Below are 16,161 nucleotides of genomic sequence, written 5' to 3'. Positions count from 1 at the left end.
GAAAATGTCCATAGTCCAAACACCAAAGACAAGGATCCATTACCATATTCGAAGGGACAGGTATTATCCACGCTAATCAATCCTCTCCTTCAATTCAATCTAGAAATAGGTTAAGAACAAGTTAGCAACGGACCCAAAGAAGTTCATCCTGCACACATCCCTAGTTTTTCATGGTTACAACCTAAATCTCGCATTGATAACAACCCCTTCTGATAATTCGAAAATTTCACAGCAAATAAAATCGAATCTTCGGTTTCTACGAAAGGCAAAACACGAATCTGAAGTTTCCAGTAAGATTTTGGAACACAACAGAGCTAAATTAAGCTATCGCTGTGTATAATCTATTACAAAATGTAGTTCCTGATACATATTAAAATCTTGAAGAATCAACCTCGAAATCGAATTACAAATCGAAGGATAGATAACAATGTTAAAACATTAACTTTCTTCAGCGAAGATTCGAATATTTCGATAACGCTAGAAGCAATCGGTTCAACCCCATTAATCCCCAAACCTAAATTCAGCTAAATCTTCTAAGGTGAAATCCCATAACGTCGAAAACACTGATCCAAGAAAAACACAGAATACTTGCAACTGATCCAAGAAAAACACAGAATACTTGCAACTGATCCAAGAAAAACACAGAATACTTACCGAAGGTGCATAAACGGAGATAAGAGAAGAAAGAGCGGGTCCGATTCAACTCGCCGGGGCGTGTCAGATCGCAATTCTTCGAAAACGAAAGGAGCGGAGGAAAGGAACTTCTTGACCTCCCAAGAGCCGAGGATTTGAGCGGCGGCGAGCAAAAGCGAACAACTTCTGACTGAGAATTAACCTCCGATTGTCAAAAATAGATGATTCCGCGGTTCAGACGACTCCCAACGATGACCAATTTTTTTAAAAAAATAATTTATTTATATTTATAATTTTTATACTTTCACTTTTACTTTTACCCCCGACATTTTCTGAATTTAATTTTCATTTAATCTTTTCTCTAATTTTATATGGTTTAATTTTGCCCATAAATTTAAATATTTATACGCTTTTATCCTAATTTTTGCTTTTGTTGTTAATAATTCATTAATTAAAAATAGATATCTTTTGTTGTTAATTATTTTTCATTAATTAATAAAAAAAATAGAGGACAAATGAAGTTAAGTTCTTTTGAACCGTAATAGAATCTTTTTACTTAAGATGGTCGGAATGTGACTAAAAAGGTCTTTTAAATTTTGCTTTTGTTGTTAATTATTCGAACGAATATACGAACGAATATACGAACTCATCTCGGAGCTTGCGGGCTAGAAAGTAACTAGAACGTGACTCTTCCCATCTCAAACCCATTTGAAGGCTATGTCTCTCTTGGTGTTATAGCCACTTCTAAGTTCAAGATTTTTCCTCTTTAAATGGAAACTATATTAGAATATAACCATTTCAATGCCTAGAAAACGTCCTTCCTTTACCAGATATTTCCTTCTTCAGATTACTTGCTTAGGAAGTAACCGGCTGCAATTACTCTTGAACAGTCAAAAAAAAAAAAGGAAGAAGAAAAGATTAATGCTGCTACACAAAAGATACTAGTACTGCTATATATATATATATGTGTGTATATATATATATATATAGATTCAGTTTCAGTTGTTCTAACACAAAAGATACGTCGCTCACTAAACTGGAAAGAACAAGCATGATAAGCAAGGGATCTAAAGTTTAGGAAACACAAACAATGTTCTTCTCCATGCAGCTATTATAACTCGACTAACAGGACAGAATGATCCAATCAAACATATTAAGGATCCCATAATACTTTAAAAACTCCACATCTAAAGCAATCTCTTTAGAATCAGTTCCCCCCAGAAGCACAAATGAATAGGGAGAGAGAATGTCTCAACCTGCTCATGTCTGTCTATATGGGATCGTCAAGCAGCGGTTACTTCAGCCATTTCCTGATCCACTGTAGTTGGCGTCACGGGATAGTAGTTGTAATGAAGTTCTCCTACATCGTCGCCAGATAGCTTTTTCCATCCATTTGGTCCCACGTAATAAACTGATCAATGGGATTCAAGTCACAGAGTCAAGAGGAAAACATTTGGACAAGCACATAAACGAGCAATACGAGAGGGTTACCGCTAGCAACTCCACCACTCGCTCCATCTCGGAAAGTTGCATGATAAATAGCTCGTCTAGCCAGTTCAGCAGCTTCTTCTACAGACAAGTCGTACCGATATCTGCCATGAATTAATATACATAAATTAAAGTAGATGAAAAGATGAGGAAAGAATACAGAGGAATTTTTCACCACATCAATTAACATTTCTTAATTTTCGAAACAAAATGTTTCTTACCAAATATTGGTAGCTTGATTTTTTCTTTTTTTAAACATCTATAAGACTACAAATTTAGTTTAATATTTTATGTAGGTGGCCGCCTGTTAGGTACCCAGAAAATACAAGAAACCACTAAATTAACTATATTGCAATATCAATGAAGAAATTACAATATCCCTTTCAAGAGGGCTATCTCTCTCCCGAAGTCTCACAATGGACAATCCATCAAAATGATCACCTCCAAAACCCTAACTCCATCTATTTGTAACCAACACTCCCTAGCTAATTAGCACCATATCCCTTATTAATATCCTACTAATATTTCCATTATATACCCTTACTAGTACTCTCACAAATTTAATTTATTGCCTTAAGCAGATGATCATCATGGAGTTATCTTTCCTTACTTTTGATATATTCTTTTTCATGTGCAAAAACGTTACCAGGCATTCATGCCAAATCATGGCGGTTCAAAAACTACCTTGTTTATCCTATAACATATTATAAGAAGTTCATAAGAAAATTACTGGATTGAGAAATATTGAAGACAGACCGATAACGGAGGATCACACTTACCCATTATCCAAGACACCGTAGGCATAAGGAGAACCAGATCCAACAGAAAATCTTGTTCCCTTGAGCCTTCCTCCCTCACTGTCTACGTAATATAGACCAGGACCCTAAAATGCACAGATCAAGGTAAGTTATAGATCATAAGAGAATAAATTAACATCTTAACAATTTTCATCATAAAATAAGAAAATAAAATAAATAAATATGTTATTACTGTTTCATCCCATCCAGCAATCATAGTCCCAACAGAGAGACCCATTCCACGATAGGAGTACAGAATATTGGCCAGTAATTTTGATGCTCCGGCAACTGAAATCCGACGCTTATTGGCTAGTTCATGTCGGCGGCACTAAATCATGTAAAATATTATGATCAGCTAACCACAAGGGAAAAATCCAAAATATCATCTTGGCGAGGAACAATTGGTTGAATAGAGAAGAATAAATATCTGACTGTGCACATACAAGTTGAGTTGTTGAGACTGGAAAACTCTAAAAGTAGAGGTAATGAGATCTTAACGCTTGTAATACCAGGTAACCCAATCTAAATAAAAGCTGATAGTCCTACAAGGGCCAATTACCTTGACACCGAGATTTCTATGCCAAAACTGACAATCAGCAGCACCTCCAGCCATTGTACCAAGCATGTAAGGATTAATTTCAATAATTTTCTTCACAGATTGCGATGCTGAACAAATTTAATAGCAAATACTTAGTTCAAAACGAAGTAAGCTACTCAAATAACAACATAATAACTAATAATACAATGGAGGATAGGGGGAGGGAGGACAACCGGCACAAATCTAAACAGGAAAATGTGAATAAACACATCATGCTGCAAAGAACATTCTCTCTATAGGGCACAGTCCCAAACTTCTAATCGTTAAAAGGGATAGAATACCTTAAAATAGCAATTTATAGTTCATGGTATACAAACCAGACCACATCTAGAAATTAAATCTACAATTTATTTGAAGAACACGTATTAAAGTTAGCATACATATGTAGCCTCCCATGCTGGCACGCGAATCAGCAGCAACCATGACTCCTTCCTTAAAAATGAAAGCCAGTGTGGTTGTTCCTTTTGCTGGCTTTACCATTTGAATGGCATCTTTTTGAAAGCCGTCAAACTGAAACACGGAGAATATCAAAATCAGAAAAAGCAATTCTACAGAACAATATGCAGCCAGAAAGCCGTATGAGAAATGATTTACAAATTACGTCACTGGAATTAGGGATCTCAAAGGATGGAGCAGCTGCAAACCCTTCCATGAACTCCATCTTTGGCCCAAACAGCGGAGCTGTTGTTTGAAGACCACTGGTATCGAGCTTCATGTTTCAACTTCTGTCAATGACCGAATAAAGCTTCAGTACACAGTTCATATTACGAAGAAGTTATCCACACAACAAGATCAAAGTTTGAGAAAAAGAAAAATCCCGAGAAACACCCACATCAATGCTGATGACCGAGCAAGTACTACTTCACTCAATTAACTAACTAGAACACCCAGCCTTGAAAAATGATCAAAACACGTCCAAAAACCAATATACGCACTAATCGATTTGACATCAAGCGACACTAAAAGCTCCAAGACCATAAAAAATAGAATCATACAATCGACATCTTAGTACCTCTCCTCGATTTCTATCAGAAATCATAAATAGATCCGTAAATTCATCAAAATGCACGCAACTTTCATATAAGAAAACATGTCGATACCAAAACCCTAACGATAGACACTGATTCCAATCTACAATATATCGTGAATCCGCATATGAATTCGAAGAACGAAAAAGAACAAAATCTTACTTCTTCAACTTTACCTTGAGCTAGACTCTAGAGCAATATGAGAACAAAAAACAGGAACTACAACCAAACGGAGATACACAGCCTCGAAGGAAATGATCGGAATGGAGGGAAAAATGAGGACGTTTACAGGGAAATCGAAGGTCAGTTTCTTGTCCTCCAGGAAACCATCGGGTATAATGGGCCTGGGCCACATTTTTATTGCGGCTTTCGATACTGGCAAGTTTGGGCCTTAGGGCCTGCTGGCCCAAGTTTGACCAAACCTCAATCTAATTTGATCTATTAGCAAAAATTAAGGTTAAATTAGATAATTGATTATTATGGTTTGCATATAGTTTAAATTTTTTATTTAGATACCAATATTTTATATTTCGTTTACTAATATTTTAATAAAAAAAATTATTTTTTTCAATAATACAAAAAAAATAGCTAAAAAAATTGATCTTAATTAGGTCGAGATTGTATGTCATTTTAAAAATCAAATTTAATTCTATGGTTTCCATTTTTTTTCCTCTTTTATTATTTGGTCTTACGATTTTTAATTGAGAATATATATTGGTAAAATACACTTTTAGTATTTAATTTTTGACATCTCAAAAGCAAAACACTTTAATATTTCAAACTTCGAAAATATTTATAAATGATCTCCCGACCATTATGTCAGCCAAGCAATCAATTCTTATATCTTAAAAATTAAAATAAAAATTCAGCGACAAAAATCTCAATCAAAGGGGGTCAACAACTTCAAGAGCCACATAAGAATAAGAACATGGAAAAAGAAAGAAAATGGAGAGAAACGCCAGCATCAACCGCAACTTTGATAGCACATATCCAAGAATTGATGACTAGTCAAAACCCCTTGTGTATATTTTGAGGCATTTTGAAACGAACATCCGACTATAGACAACATGCCCGAGACAATCACATATCCCGAATAGAAAGAATTGACGACCAGTCAAATCCCCTTGTATACATTTTGAGGCGACCATAGATAACATGCCCGAGACAAGTACAACAAGCCTTAAATATAACTATGTCCATTACACAACCATCTTTTAAATGAATTAAAAAGAAAAAAATAATGGAAAAAACAAAAACTGAAACCCATCTATATTTTAAATGAAATATACTAAAGGACATGATAGTTCCTCTAAATTTTGTGAAGACTAGATCACTGACAAGCATCAAACAATCTGTCCAACCAACAGCCAACAGCATGAAAATAAGAGATGCAATTGGTATGAACGAACTCAAAATCTCTAAATTGAACTCTGCAAGCTTAAAACTAACACTTAAAATGCTGCAAAATCGCCTCAGGGAGACTGAAAAAAAAGAAGACAATCTACGGATTACCTAAACTAAATGGCTTGTAATGATGGAATAGGTTGAAATACACTGTGTTGCAATTGCAGGCAACCGAGTTGAATCACTCTTCATCCTCTTCATCATCATCGTCATCGTCATCAGCTCCAGCAGCAGAATTCAATGCATTCAAACGCTCGACCAACTTGACCCTCCTTTCATCATATGTGAGCTTCTTCAGGTTATACCTATCGGACGAACCACATAAGTATGGAAGACCAGAAACTAAAATGATAGTTCATTCATGAGAAACATAGAGAGTTAGCCATTAACCTCTTGTGCTCTTTTCGTGGTTGCTTCACAGTCGTCTTTGCAAGTGGTTCGGTACGAATTGCAGAATGAACTTTTTTCAACAACTCCTCGATGTTGTCGGGCTCGATCCCTTTCTTGATATAATCACTGAATTGAGATTGATACTTCTCCGGCTCATCCTCCATCAAGGACTGAGGAATACAACTCGAGAGTGAACACAATCATTCATGACTGAATACTAATGTCTATTCTAATTTCACTATGCTCTAATATTAAATTCTGAACGTTTACCCTCATATAGGCTGCGATGTGCCCTCCAAATATGTATTTACGATGAACATCCGCATCGAGCTCCTTGCTGTCCTTTGAAAAACCAGCAAACCTCTTGACACTGTGTGGAACATCCAATCCACCATCTAAAGCTCCCTGTGTGACGTGAAAATTCATAGCTTCAGTCTCCAAAAATACAACAGCTTGATAAAAGATACCAAGGGCCACCGACATTATGAAGAACGCGGATACATGTTAGATAAAGTTTCCCAGTACGAAATTTGCAACCTTCCAGATTATGATGCAATCAGTTACTACATCGAACTTAAAAACTTCTAATCGTAACTATAATCAGCAGTTAAATTATCACGAATACCAAAGCTCAAACGTGGACTGACCAGATGTTAGAACAAAATACAGAAATATGTGCGTCAAACACACCCTTATACATATGTCACATACATATAATTGGTTTAACAAGATATATTATTACTCATTTTGTATCCAGCCATGGTTTTAAAAAATAGCTAAAACCACTCATGTAACATTGACCAAACCGTATAAAACTACCGTAAATAGCAGAAAAAAGACGGATCTTGCAGCTGATCTTAAATGGACTAACTAAATATACCTTGAGGGCACCAAAAACACGATTTCCTGTTGTTGTTCGGACTAGACCAACATCAAGGAGGGCTCTGAAAGGCCTTCGGCTATCTGTAGGTTCCACAGAGAAATCCTCTCCAGAAACCTGATTTATAAAACCACTTTCAGTCGATAAAAGTTTAATTGAAGGGGCATAAGCCATAACAGAAGAGGTGAACTTCATTTAATTTTGCTTTCAATTTCTCTTTTCTATATGGTGATGGGAGGGCGTGGATAGGATACCTCAAGATTACCCACGTACTCATCATCCATCTCAAGCTTCTTCAAGACACGGCGAGCCAAGAGAAGCCCGGTACAATAGGCTAAACAAGAGTCATACACCATTCCAGACAAATGAAGATAGGGACAAGAAGTTAGTAAAAGATCAAAAAACTCAGCCCCCGAGAGACTTACATAGCAAAAGTAGTACCTGCTGCATAATTTGTTAGACCAACATCAAGACCATAATGAGGCAACTCATGAGAGTAAGCGGCGGCAAGAACCATGTCACCAGCAATGCTAGAAGATACTATTTGTGCGGTAATATCCTTGTTAGTCTAGATATGAATGTTAAGGTTCCAGTTTCTCAAGTGAACATAACTACAGCTCACCCTTCATAATTAAAAATACTCATAAAAAAGTAATGATAGATAGTAACGGCAAACGTATTCAAAGGTAGTTACAGAAAATTCAGGACTGGAAAATTAAGGAAGACCAAAACCACTCATTGCAAGTTCATCAAGAAATAATTGGAAAATAACACAAATGACCACTTGAACTACTTAGACAACTGAATGAGGATACAAATCTAATCACAAAGCGGTATTTGGGAGTATTGTACTTGTTCTTGTCTTGATTAATGAGGCGAATCCTGGCCCGATAATCGGTCTTGCCCTCTATACATTATCAGAAGATAGCACAATCAGAAGCCGACAATTAACTTTTCAAGTTTGATTCATCGTGATAAACAAAAAGAGATTGGAAATACCTCTTCTTCTCTTGTATTTGACCTGGTAGCGTTTGAAGTACGCTTTCGTCTTTTGAGCTTTTGCGAAAGCCTGAAAAAAACAATTATTAAATCATGTTTGATTACTGGGAGCAATAATGATACGAACGCTGATAACAAAATTAAGAGAAACGATGCAGTAACTTGCTTCAATCATTCCCAAAAACGTTTGAAGGTCTCAAACATCTTCGGGACAATTCACATAGAACTATATATACGACTCAGAATTCCTATATACTTGAATTAAATACTCAGAAACAAGAATTGTAAATGAGTAACAATATTTTCAAAAACAACTCAATTAAACTACGGTACATATCAATTCAATGCAAGAATATTCCCGAAATGAAAGCAAATGCAGCGTTCAGATCCTCGTGAAATTTGTTTAAGAACGGAAAATGAGATGCAATGCAGCTAACTTCTGTACCATTGTCTTGGCTGAAAGCTAAAATTCATCTGAGGTTCAAGAACGCTATAAAATGAAGAGAACATTCATTAGAAGTTGAGCATAAACTCACCATCTCCGAAGCTGAGGCCTGAAGTAAACTGAGAGAATGAGAGACGCGGACACGACCGAAGCAATCAGAGGAGCTTTTCGGGCGAAGGATCTTCTATTTATATAAACCCTAAGGCGACGTAATCAACGGCTCAGATCGTTCCGATTTTTTTTTTTTTACTACACTGTTCGAGTAAATTATTTATTGACATTTGGAGCTGTTTTATTGGTTGAATTATAAAATTAATTTATAAACTTTTAAAAATGTCTACATTCCTCAATTTTTTATTTTTTCTATTAATTTTTTAATTTTAAATGATAAAAAATATTATTTTATCTTATTCCGAGTTTAATAAACTCAACCTCGGTTGCAAGCATGCAAATCACACCCCTTGAAACATAGCCCGCCTCGAGTTTGCCCTCGTCGATCATGGCTAAGGTAGGCCTTTGGACTATTTAGCCCGCAACGTGTCTTGCCAGTGTTAACGTGAACCTTGGACTAGATTATTTCGACGTTATAGACTCGAGTTTCCCTTGACCTTAACCTAATTTAGGTTCAAGTTCAGTGTGTTTAACTAGTGGGCAATTTTTACGTTGACAAGTTAAATTGTAAGCATCTGGTAAATTCATCAATTTATTCTTAACATTAAATAGTAATAATTAATACATAATTTCCAATACTACGCTATACTCTTTTTAACTTATTTTATCTGGTGATCAACACGAGTGAAACTCAATTAATCAATTAAAGGTTAGGGTTACATTCTTCGATTTTGGAAACAATTTATTATCTCATCTTACAGAATCAACGGTCCATTAAAAGTAAAATTCAATGATATACAACATCGGAATCAAATGTTATTACAGATGCCCGATTCCTCGGAGACCTATCTTGAACAGGGTAAAAAGTCATCGTTTAAATGAAGAAGGAACGAATTCGTTAGCTAAATGGGTCGGGAACCCAACTTGGAGATTCGACACGTTGAAATAACATTTAAAAAATATATTATTTAACTAAATCGACTATTATTATTATTATTTTAAATATTTAATTGTTTTTTTCGTATATATAAAAAATTTAGAAAAAAATAATATGAAAATGAAATTAATTACAAAATTTAAAAAATGAATGCAAATAATAAATTAACTAATTTGTTTCTTTGCAAATTTCATCCCTGTCGTGGGGAACGCTGCGTTCTCTGTTAATCATCCGAGGATAAAATATAACTTTACAACAATAAAGGAAGAAGAAGAACAACAACAACAAGGAATAAGGGCTGCGGCAACTTTTAGGAGGAGGGACGATCAGATCAGATCCATTCGTTTTTTGTTCAAGTTTGATCTAAATTAAGCTCTAGGGCTTTGATTTTTTTCACATTCAGCTGGTAAAAAAAGGCAATCGATTTGATACCGGACGCAATTTTAATGGACGACGGAGGAGCTTCTCAGCCGGACGACGCCGTCATGTCGGAGGCGGCGTCTATACCGTCGCAGCATGACCCGGCGGCGCACCAGCCACCGTCGATGGGGATGGAAAATATTCCGGCGACTTTGAGCCATGGAGCGAGATTTATTCAGTACAATATCTTTGGTAACATCTTCGAAGTTACGGCTAAGTACAAGCCTCCCATTATGCCTATTGGCAAAGGCGCTTATGGCATCGTCTGGTCTGTACGATCCATCTTCTGTGTGTTTTGTTTTCTTCTTTCCCCCAATTTTTTTGAAGTTCTGATTGTTGTAGTGTAATTGTTTGCTGTTGTTGATTTGGGGGAATGCGCGTTGATTGTTCAGTTCTGCTCTAAACTCCGAGACAAACGAGCACGTGGCGATCAAGAAGATTGCTAATGCGTTTGACAACAAGATCGATGCTAAGAGAACTCTTCGTGAGATCAAGCTTCTTCGGCACATGGATCATGAAAACGTCAGTGAGTGATTATAAGATATTGCGGAATGTTGTTTCGTTCACCTTTTCATCGTCTTTGATGATCTAGAAAGCTGGAAGAGTAGAAATTTGCATTTTCTGTACATTGGTTGAAGTTCTTGCCTAATTAGTAAATTGCATTTTTTGTCTCTCTCTGAATTAACCGAAACTGGCATCATTTCCATTTTCCTTTCTTCATCTGCTCCATGTGTAGAAAGAATTATTCTTGGAGAGTCCGTGACGAAGCAATAATTTCGAAACATACCCAAAAAAGAAAAAAAAAATGAAGAATTCCTTTACAATATTGGGCTTTTTGGCAAGAATGTTTTTTCCTGCATTGAGTCTACACTTTTATGTCACAATCAACGATCATTTTACACGGAAAAAACACATTATGCTGTCCCTAAGTCTGAATTGAAAATTAGAACTCCTAAAATATATAAGTTACTAGGTGACAAGCCTTTTCATACTGAAACCTCACTGGTTTTTCTATAAACTCATGTGTAGCATGAGAGTACTTTATTATTATACTGCATTAAGAAAAGTTGTCTCTTTTCTCACTACTGGGAAACAAGATTTTCGCCATGGATAATGAAGGTGTAAGAGAAATAGGAAAAACAGTTAGAAAGAGACTCGACTAATGTTGGATTTCATTGTGAATTGGTTGAAAAGGGAAGAGGAAAGGTGAAACTCCTTCTGCCTTTGTTACAGGGAGAGTCTGTAATCTCCACAGTGAGTCAAAAACCAATTAAGTTCTTTCCTTGCCTTTCCTGCTATTTTATTACAAACACTCATTGGGACTGACTGGTTCTTTTGCTAATGTCCAAGAAGCTCTAAGTGCGTATTCTCTTGTTGCTTCAATCGAATTTTAAATTGCCCTTCCTTCTTCTTCCTGACTTATCTAGCTCTATTTTCAGCCTTTTATCAACTCTCCATGCTTAATGTTAAAACCGCTAGTGACATTATACTTGTCTCCTTGAATGAAGAAGAAGAAGGAAAAAAAGGGCTAGTAGGCTTCCAATATCCTTTATCTGACAGAGAGGCATTGGAAGTCACAAGTCTTCTTTCTCTTCTTCAAAACCAGCATATCATTCTAGGGAGAAACGATGTTAGGTTTTGGACCCCGATTCTTCTAGGGGCTTCTCTTGCCATTCTTTTTTTTCTTATTTTATCTTCTCATTCTCCTTCCCTTGTTGCCTTGATGTTCTCCTCTCTGGAAAGTTAAAATTCCAAAGAAGGTTATGATGTTTGCGTGATAGGTTTTACATGGGAGACTTAAGACTTTGGATCGTGTTCAAAGGCATTCTTCCCATGTTTTGTTCCTGCATGTGTACTGTTCGTAGGAGACACGAGGAGGACCTGAATCATTTGTTATGAGGTTACCAATTTGCTCACTACCTTTAGAGCTATGTCATTAGATGTATGTTGGGTTTGGAACAGAGATGGTAGGGCTCTGCCGGAGGTGGTGCTTTTGAGTTCTCCCTTCTAGAGAAGAGTAAAGCTCCGTGATAGGCTAGCTTCATTATAGTCTTGTGTGTGGGTTTGGATTGAGTGGAATAATAGAATTTTAGAGGGGTGGAAAAATCGGGGGAGGAATTTTCTGTGGTTAGGATTGTACTCCTTTTTTTTTTGTGTATTTTTGTATATTCTTTCATTTCTCGTAATAAAAATGTGATTTCTTATATAAATGTATGTGCATATATATGATTTCTTAGAGTTAAAAAGGAATTGAATGAGAAAGTACAAAGTGGAAAGAGAAGGGAAAAAACATAATACTAAAAAAACTCATTATTTTTTTGTTATATTATAAACTTTGTGTGGATTCTCATCCAAGGCTGTAGTTACTGAGATAAAGATCACCAACCATCTACACTTAAAAGAACTCAATTGGATTGTATATATCTCATTTGCATGAATTCATAGGAATTGTAAAATTATCAAGGATAAACTGCAAATTAAATCATATCATCTACACGTTGTCTTATTGGTGTTCTAATCTCTGAAATGTTTGCAATTTAGGTCGAGTACATTGAAATTTGATCTATTCTATTTTTCTCTTAACTCTATGCACTATTTTCTCAGCTTGGTTGTAATTTCTGTACTCGCACAATAATGATCTGAAAGTTTTGTACCTTACACCAAATTGAATTATTGTACAATTATATATGATGTCTTAAGTTAAGGGCATTCCACATAGCTGGCTATGGCACTGCCCCTAATGAGACAAGTTATTGTGTTTTTTTTTTTATTTTGGTTTAATTGTACTACTGATGATGGTGGTTCAGGTTGTTGCAATTAGGGATATCATACCTCCGCCTCTAAGGGAAACATTTAACGATGTTTATATAGCATATGAGCTGATGGATACCGACCTTCATCAAATAATTCGTTCAAACCAAGCATTATCAGAGGAGCATTGTCAGGTTACATTCTGTATATGTCCTTGTTGGTGGATTATATCTGCATTTTAAAATTTATTCAGATGTCAACCCTCTGGGTCATTTGGAACGTATGCATTCCTCCCATCATTTTTAGAATGTCTTCAGAAGCATTTATGAAGTAAGTTAGGAGGCTAAGATTAATATAGAATAATCTTATTTGGTTGGCAACAGGATTGTTACCATGCTTCTTCATAATCCTGAGCTAGCTTTAGAAGATCGAAACAAGCTACTCTTAGTAGGGTGGCATAAGTCCTGTTTCAGATGAAGTAATCACAAAGATGGTTGGAGGTTAATGGAAATTACTGTAGTGCGTTATTTTTGTGGATAGGAGACTGTTGTATGTTATGATGAGTGTCACATTTTTTTATTGCTCCCTCTCTCACTCTCTGTTTATTCTTGATCTTAGGTTTTTGGTGGATGCCTAGTCCTCTACCTCGCAACAATGCCCTGTTTCTATGTTTTCCCCTCAGTGGCTTTGGGTCTTTGTTTTGTTTGTGATATTTTATGAATTTGTATTTTTTTCTTATGTTTGTTGGTTTGATGAAAACCGTCTTTTTTTACTTAAAGGTTTTATAGTGCCAGTGGTCAATTAATCTTCCTTTCTTCTAATCAGCTATTTTAGTGAAAAGTGTGGCGATGTATATTTTCTAGCCAAAATTAATTGGTGATAATCTTGTGATATCATACGTTCTTCTTTGCGTAGGGATATGGATGGTATTTGCGAAATTTCATGCTTTGTGTTTTCAACAAATGCGCTCTAGTTTAATTCCATTGATGTTGGGATTAAAGAATGAAACTGTGATGTCCTACATTAGTTGGGGAGGAGAACAAACCACTATTTATAAGGGTGTGGAAACCTTCTCCTAGCAGACGCATTTTAAAGCCTTGAGGGGAAGCTCAATGAGGACAATATCTGCTAGCGGTGGATCTGAGCCGTTACAAATGGTATCAGAGCCAAGTTACCGGACGATGTGCCAGCCTTCTCGTTGTTCCTCGAAGGGGGGTAGACACAAGACGGTGTGCCAGTAAGGACGCTGGGCCCCAAAGGGGGTGGATTTGGGGGCGGTCCCACATCGATTGCTCGTTGGATCCCGATGGGGGGTGGATTGTGATGTCCCACATTGGCGGGGGAAGAGAACAAACCACCATTTATAAGGGTGTGGAAACTTTCCCCTAGCATACACATTTTAAAGCCTTGAGGGGAAGCCCAAAGAGGACAATATCTGCTAGCGATGGATGTGGGCCGTTACAGAAACTTGGTAACTTTTGGCATTGGATCTTTCAAGACGTTGGGCAGATGTTGATATTGAAGACTAATAACCTAGTGTTAAACATGCATGGAATTTTTTTGTGCCTTCATACTCATCCAATCATGCTTATAAAGCAGCCTGTGGCCATGTTAAACATCCTTTAGTGAGATATTACCATTAGTTTCTATTTCTACATAAAATAATTACTGTCTTTATGCATCATGCAGTATTTCCTGTACCAGATTCTTCGAGGATTGAAGTACATACATTCAGCAAATGTTCTGCACAGAGATTTGAAGCCTTCCAATCTGTTATTAAATGCCAATTGTGACCTGAAAATATGCGATTTTGGACTTGCTCGTGTTACTTCTGAAACCGACTTTATGACAGAATATGTGGTTACAAGATGGTACCGCGCGCCAGAGCTCTTACTTAATTCATCTGACTACACAGCAGCTATCGATGTCTGGTCTGTTGGTTGTATTTTTATGGAACTGATGGATCGGAAACCCTTGTTTCCCGGTCGAGATCATGTGCATCAGTTACGCTTGCTTTTGGAGGTACTTTGATACTCTTCATGATTTGGTTCACTACACTAGCATAATCATATCTCTGTCACCTCATCAGAGAAAGTTGATTTCAATGATATATTTTCTTTTATATGAATAAAAAAAAAAGAGAAAATTAATATGCTTTTGTGTGTTGCTGATTCGATTGAAGCAGGTGCTACATGCTTACTTTTGCATTCCAATCTTTTAGTTTTTAATTTTGATAGTTTGGTTTCGTCTTCGCAAACAATTCGTGTTCTCAGTGGTAACCATTTGTTTACTGGTTTAGTCTGCTCTGCTCTGCTCTGCTCTATCATGCAGCTGATTGGCACTCCATCAGAGGCTGAACTCGGTTTCTTGAACGAGAATGCTAAAAGATACATACGCCAACTTCCTTATTACCATCGGCAGTCATTTACTGGAAAGTTTCCACATGTCCATCCTGCAGCCATTGATCTGGTGGAGAAGATGTTAACATTTGATCCAGGACAGAGAATTACCGGTGAGTTACTAGTGCAATTGCTTGCAGTCTTGTTAAGTTCCTATCCTGTTGTCTGATCATAGGGCAATAATAATTCATCAATCTCTTCAACGAAATATAAATCCTAAATGATTGATTTCCTCGTTCGGGTGCTTGTCTGTTTGAATTGTCTGATTTCTGAACTATGTAGATGACCATTCTCGGTCAGTTCACCCCGTTTCTTCGAACATATTCTCTCTTTGGTTAGTTCACCATTGTCTGATTTCAAAATATCAAGAACATCATGTAAACTGTGACCTGTCTCTGCATGGCGGCAGATATGCTAACATTTGGTTCTTCTAATAACCATTCTTACTGATAGGCTCTGTCTATGAACATCTGTGTATGTTTTTGCAGTTGAAGATGCTCTAGCTCATCCTTATTTGACATCATTGCATGACATTAGTGATGAGCCTGTCTGCCTGACTCCCTTCAGCTTTGATTTCGAGCAGCACGCACTTACGGAGGAACAGATGAAAGAGCTGATCTATCGAGAGGCGCTTGCATTCAACCCCGAGTATTATCAGCAATAATGAGCTATGTTATTAACTGGAGGATTGTTTGATCTGTATGGTCCCTTTATTCTGTACGTTCATTATTAATTCCTTTGTGTATATTAACTGCATTCTCGACTGAATTGGCTTTGGAATCAAATTTGTCTGAGTATGGCCAGAATCAGGACGGGAAGAATCTTCATAAAGTTGTATCTGCTGCCTTTTCTACTACTCGTCATGCTGTTCTTTAATTTAA

At 36.7% G+C, this 16,161-nt stretch overlaps 4 protein-coding genes across 6 annotated transcripts in view; 1 reads left to right on the top strand and 3 right to left on the bottom strand.

The window, feature by feature from the left end:
* Nucleotides 1-907, bottom strand: part of LOC111492246 (protein kish-like) — a 2,667-nt gene extending 1,760 nt beyond the window's left edge. Inside the window, exons 1-2 of one of the 2 annotated variants that reach the window (XM_023141533.1) lie at nt 655-907; nt 44-99 (exon numbers count right to left, since the gene is read on the bottom strand). In XM_023141533.1, coding sequence (XP_022997301.1) covers nt 44-46 — 3 coding nt within the window. In that variant the 5' untranslated portion in view covers nt 47-99; nt 655-907. Of the gene's footprint in view, nt 1-43; nt 149-654 lie in introns of both variants that reach the window. The other variant, XM_023141534.1, reaches the window with a different exon arrangement.
* The window catches only part of LOC111492151 (mitogen-activated protein kinase homolog MMK1-like), a 24,370-nt gene extending 8,209 nt beyond the window's left edge, over nt 1-16,161 (top strand). Inside the window, exons 2-7 of the mRNA XM_023141402.1 lie at nt 9,975-10,398; nt 10,523-10,652; nt 12,938-13,075; nt 14,571-14,903; nt 15,213-15,393; nt 15,769-16,161. Of these exons, the coding sequence (XP_022997170.1) occupies nt 10,157-10,398; nt 10,523-10,652; nt 12,938-13,075; nt 14,571-14,903; nt 15,213-15,393; nt 15,769-15,944 (1,200 nt within the window). The 5' untranslated portion in view covers nt 9,975-10,156 and the 3' untranslated portion in view covers nt 15,945-16,161. The remainder of the gene's footprint in view (nt 1-9,974; nt 10,399-10,522; nt 10,653-12,937; nt 13,076-14,570; nt 14,904-15,212; nt 15,394-15,768) is intronic.
* LOC111492198 (proteasome subunit beta type-5-like) lies at nt 1,666-4,849 on the bottom strand. 2 transcript variants are annotated; one of them, XM_023141466.1, is made up of 8 exons: nt 4,721-4,849; nt 4,118-4,241; nt 3,897-4,026; nt 3,478-3,584; nt 3,112-3,246; nt 2,901-3,004; nt 2,125-2,225; nt 1,666-2,044 (listed from the first exon to the last, which is right to left on the bottom strand). In XM_023141466.1, exons 2-8 carry the CDS (start codon nt 4,229-4,231, stop codon nt 1,917-1,919), a joined length of 819 nt encoding a protein of 272 aa, XP_022997234.1. In that variant the 5' UTR covers nt 4,232-4,241; nt 4,721-4,849; the 3' UTR covers nt 1,666-1,916. The 2 variants fall into 2 exon arrangements, with proteins under 2 accessions (XP_022997234.1, XP_022997235.1); XM_023141467.1 differs by having other exon boundaries at nt 4,707-4,838.
* On the bottom strand, nt 5,818-8,821 carry LOC111492190 (60S ribosomal protein L5-like). The gene is made up of 9 exons (XM_023141455.1): nt 8,754-8,821; nt 8,218-8,287; nt 8,034-8,125; nt 7,660-7,786; nt 7,473-7,552; nt 7,219-7,335; nt 6,609-6,743; nt 6,339-6,508; nt 5,818-6,253 (listed from the first exon to the last, which is right to left on the bottom strand). Exons 1-9 carry the CDS (start codon nt 8,754-8,756, stop codon nt 6,130-6,132), a joined length of 918 nt encoding a protein of 305 aa, XP_022997223.1. The 5' UTR covers nt 8,757-8,821; the 3' UTR covers nt 5,818-6,129.

Source organism: Cucurbita maxima, unplaced genomic scaffold, assembly GCF_002738345.1.
Source record: "Cucurbita maxima cultivar Rimu unplaced genomic scaffold, Cmax_1.0 Cma_Scf00017, whole genome shotgun sequence".
Taxonomy (NCBI): domain Eukaryota; kingdom Viridiplantae; phylum Streptophyta; class Magnoliopsida; order Cucurbitales; family Cucurbitaceae; genus Cucurbita; species Cucurbita maxima.
Note: the sequence above shows the minus strand (reverse complement) of the source record. Positions and strands in the feature narration are given on the sequence as shown.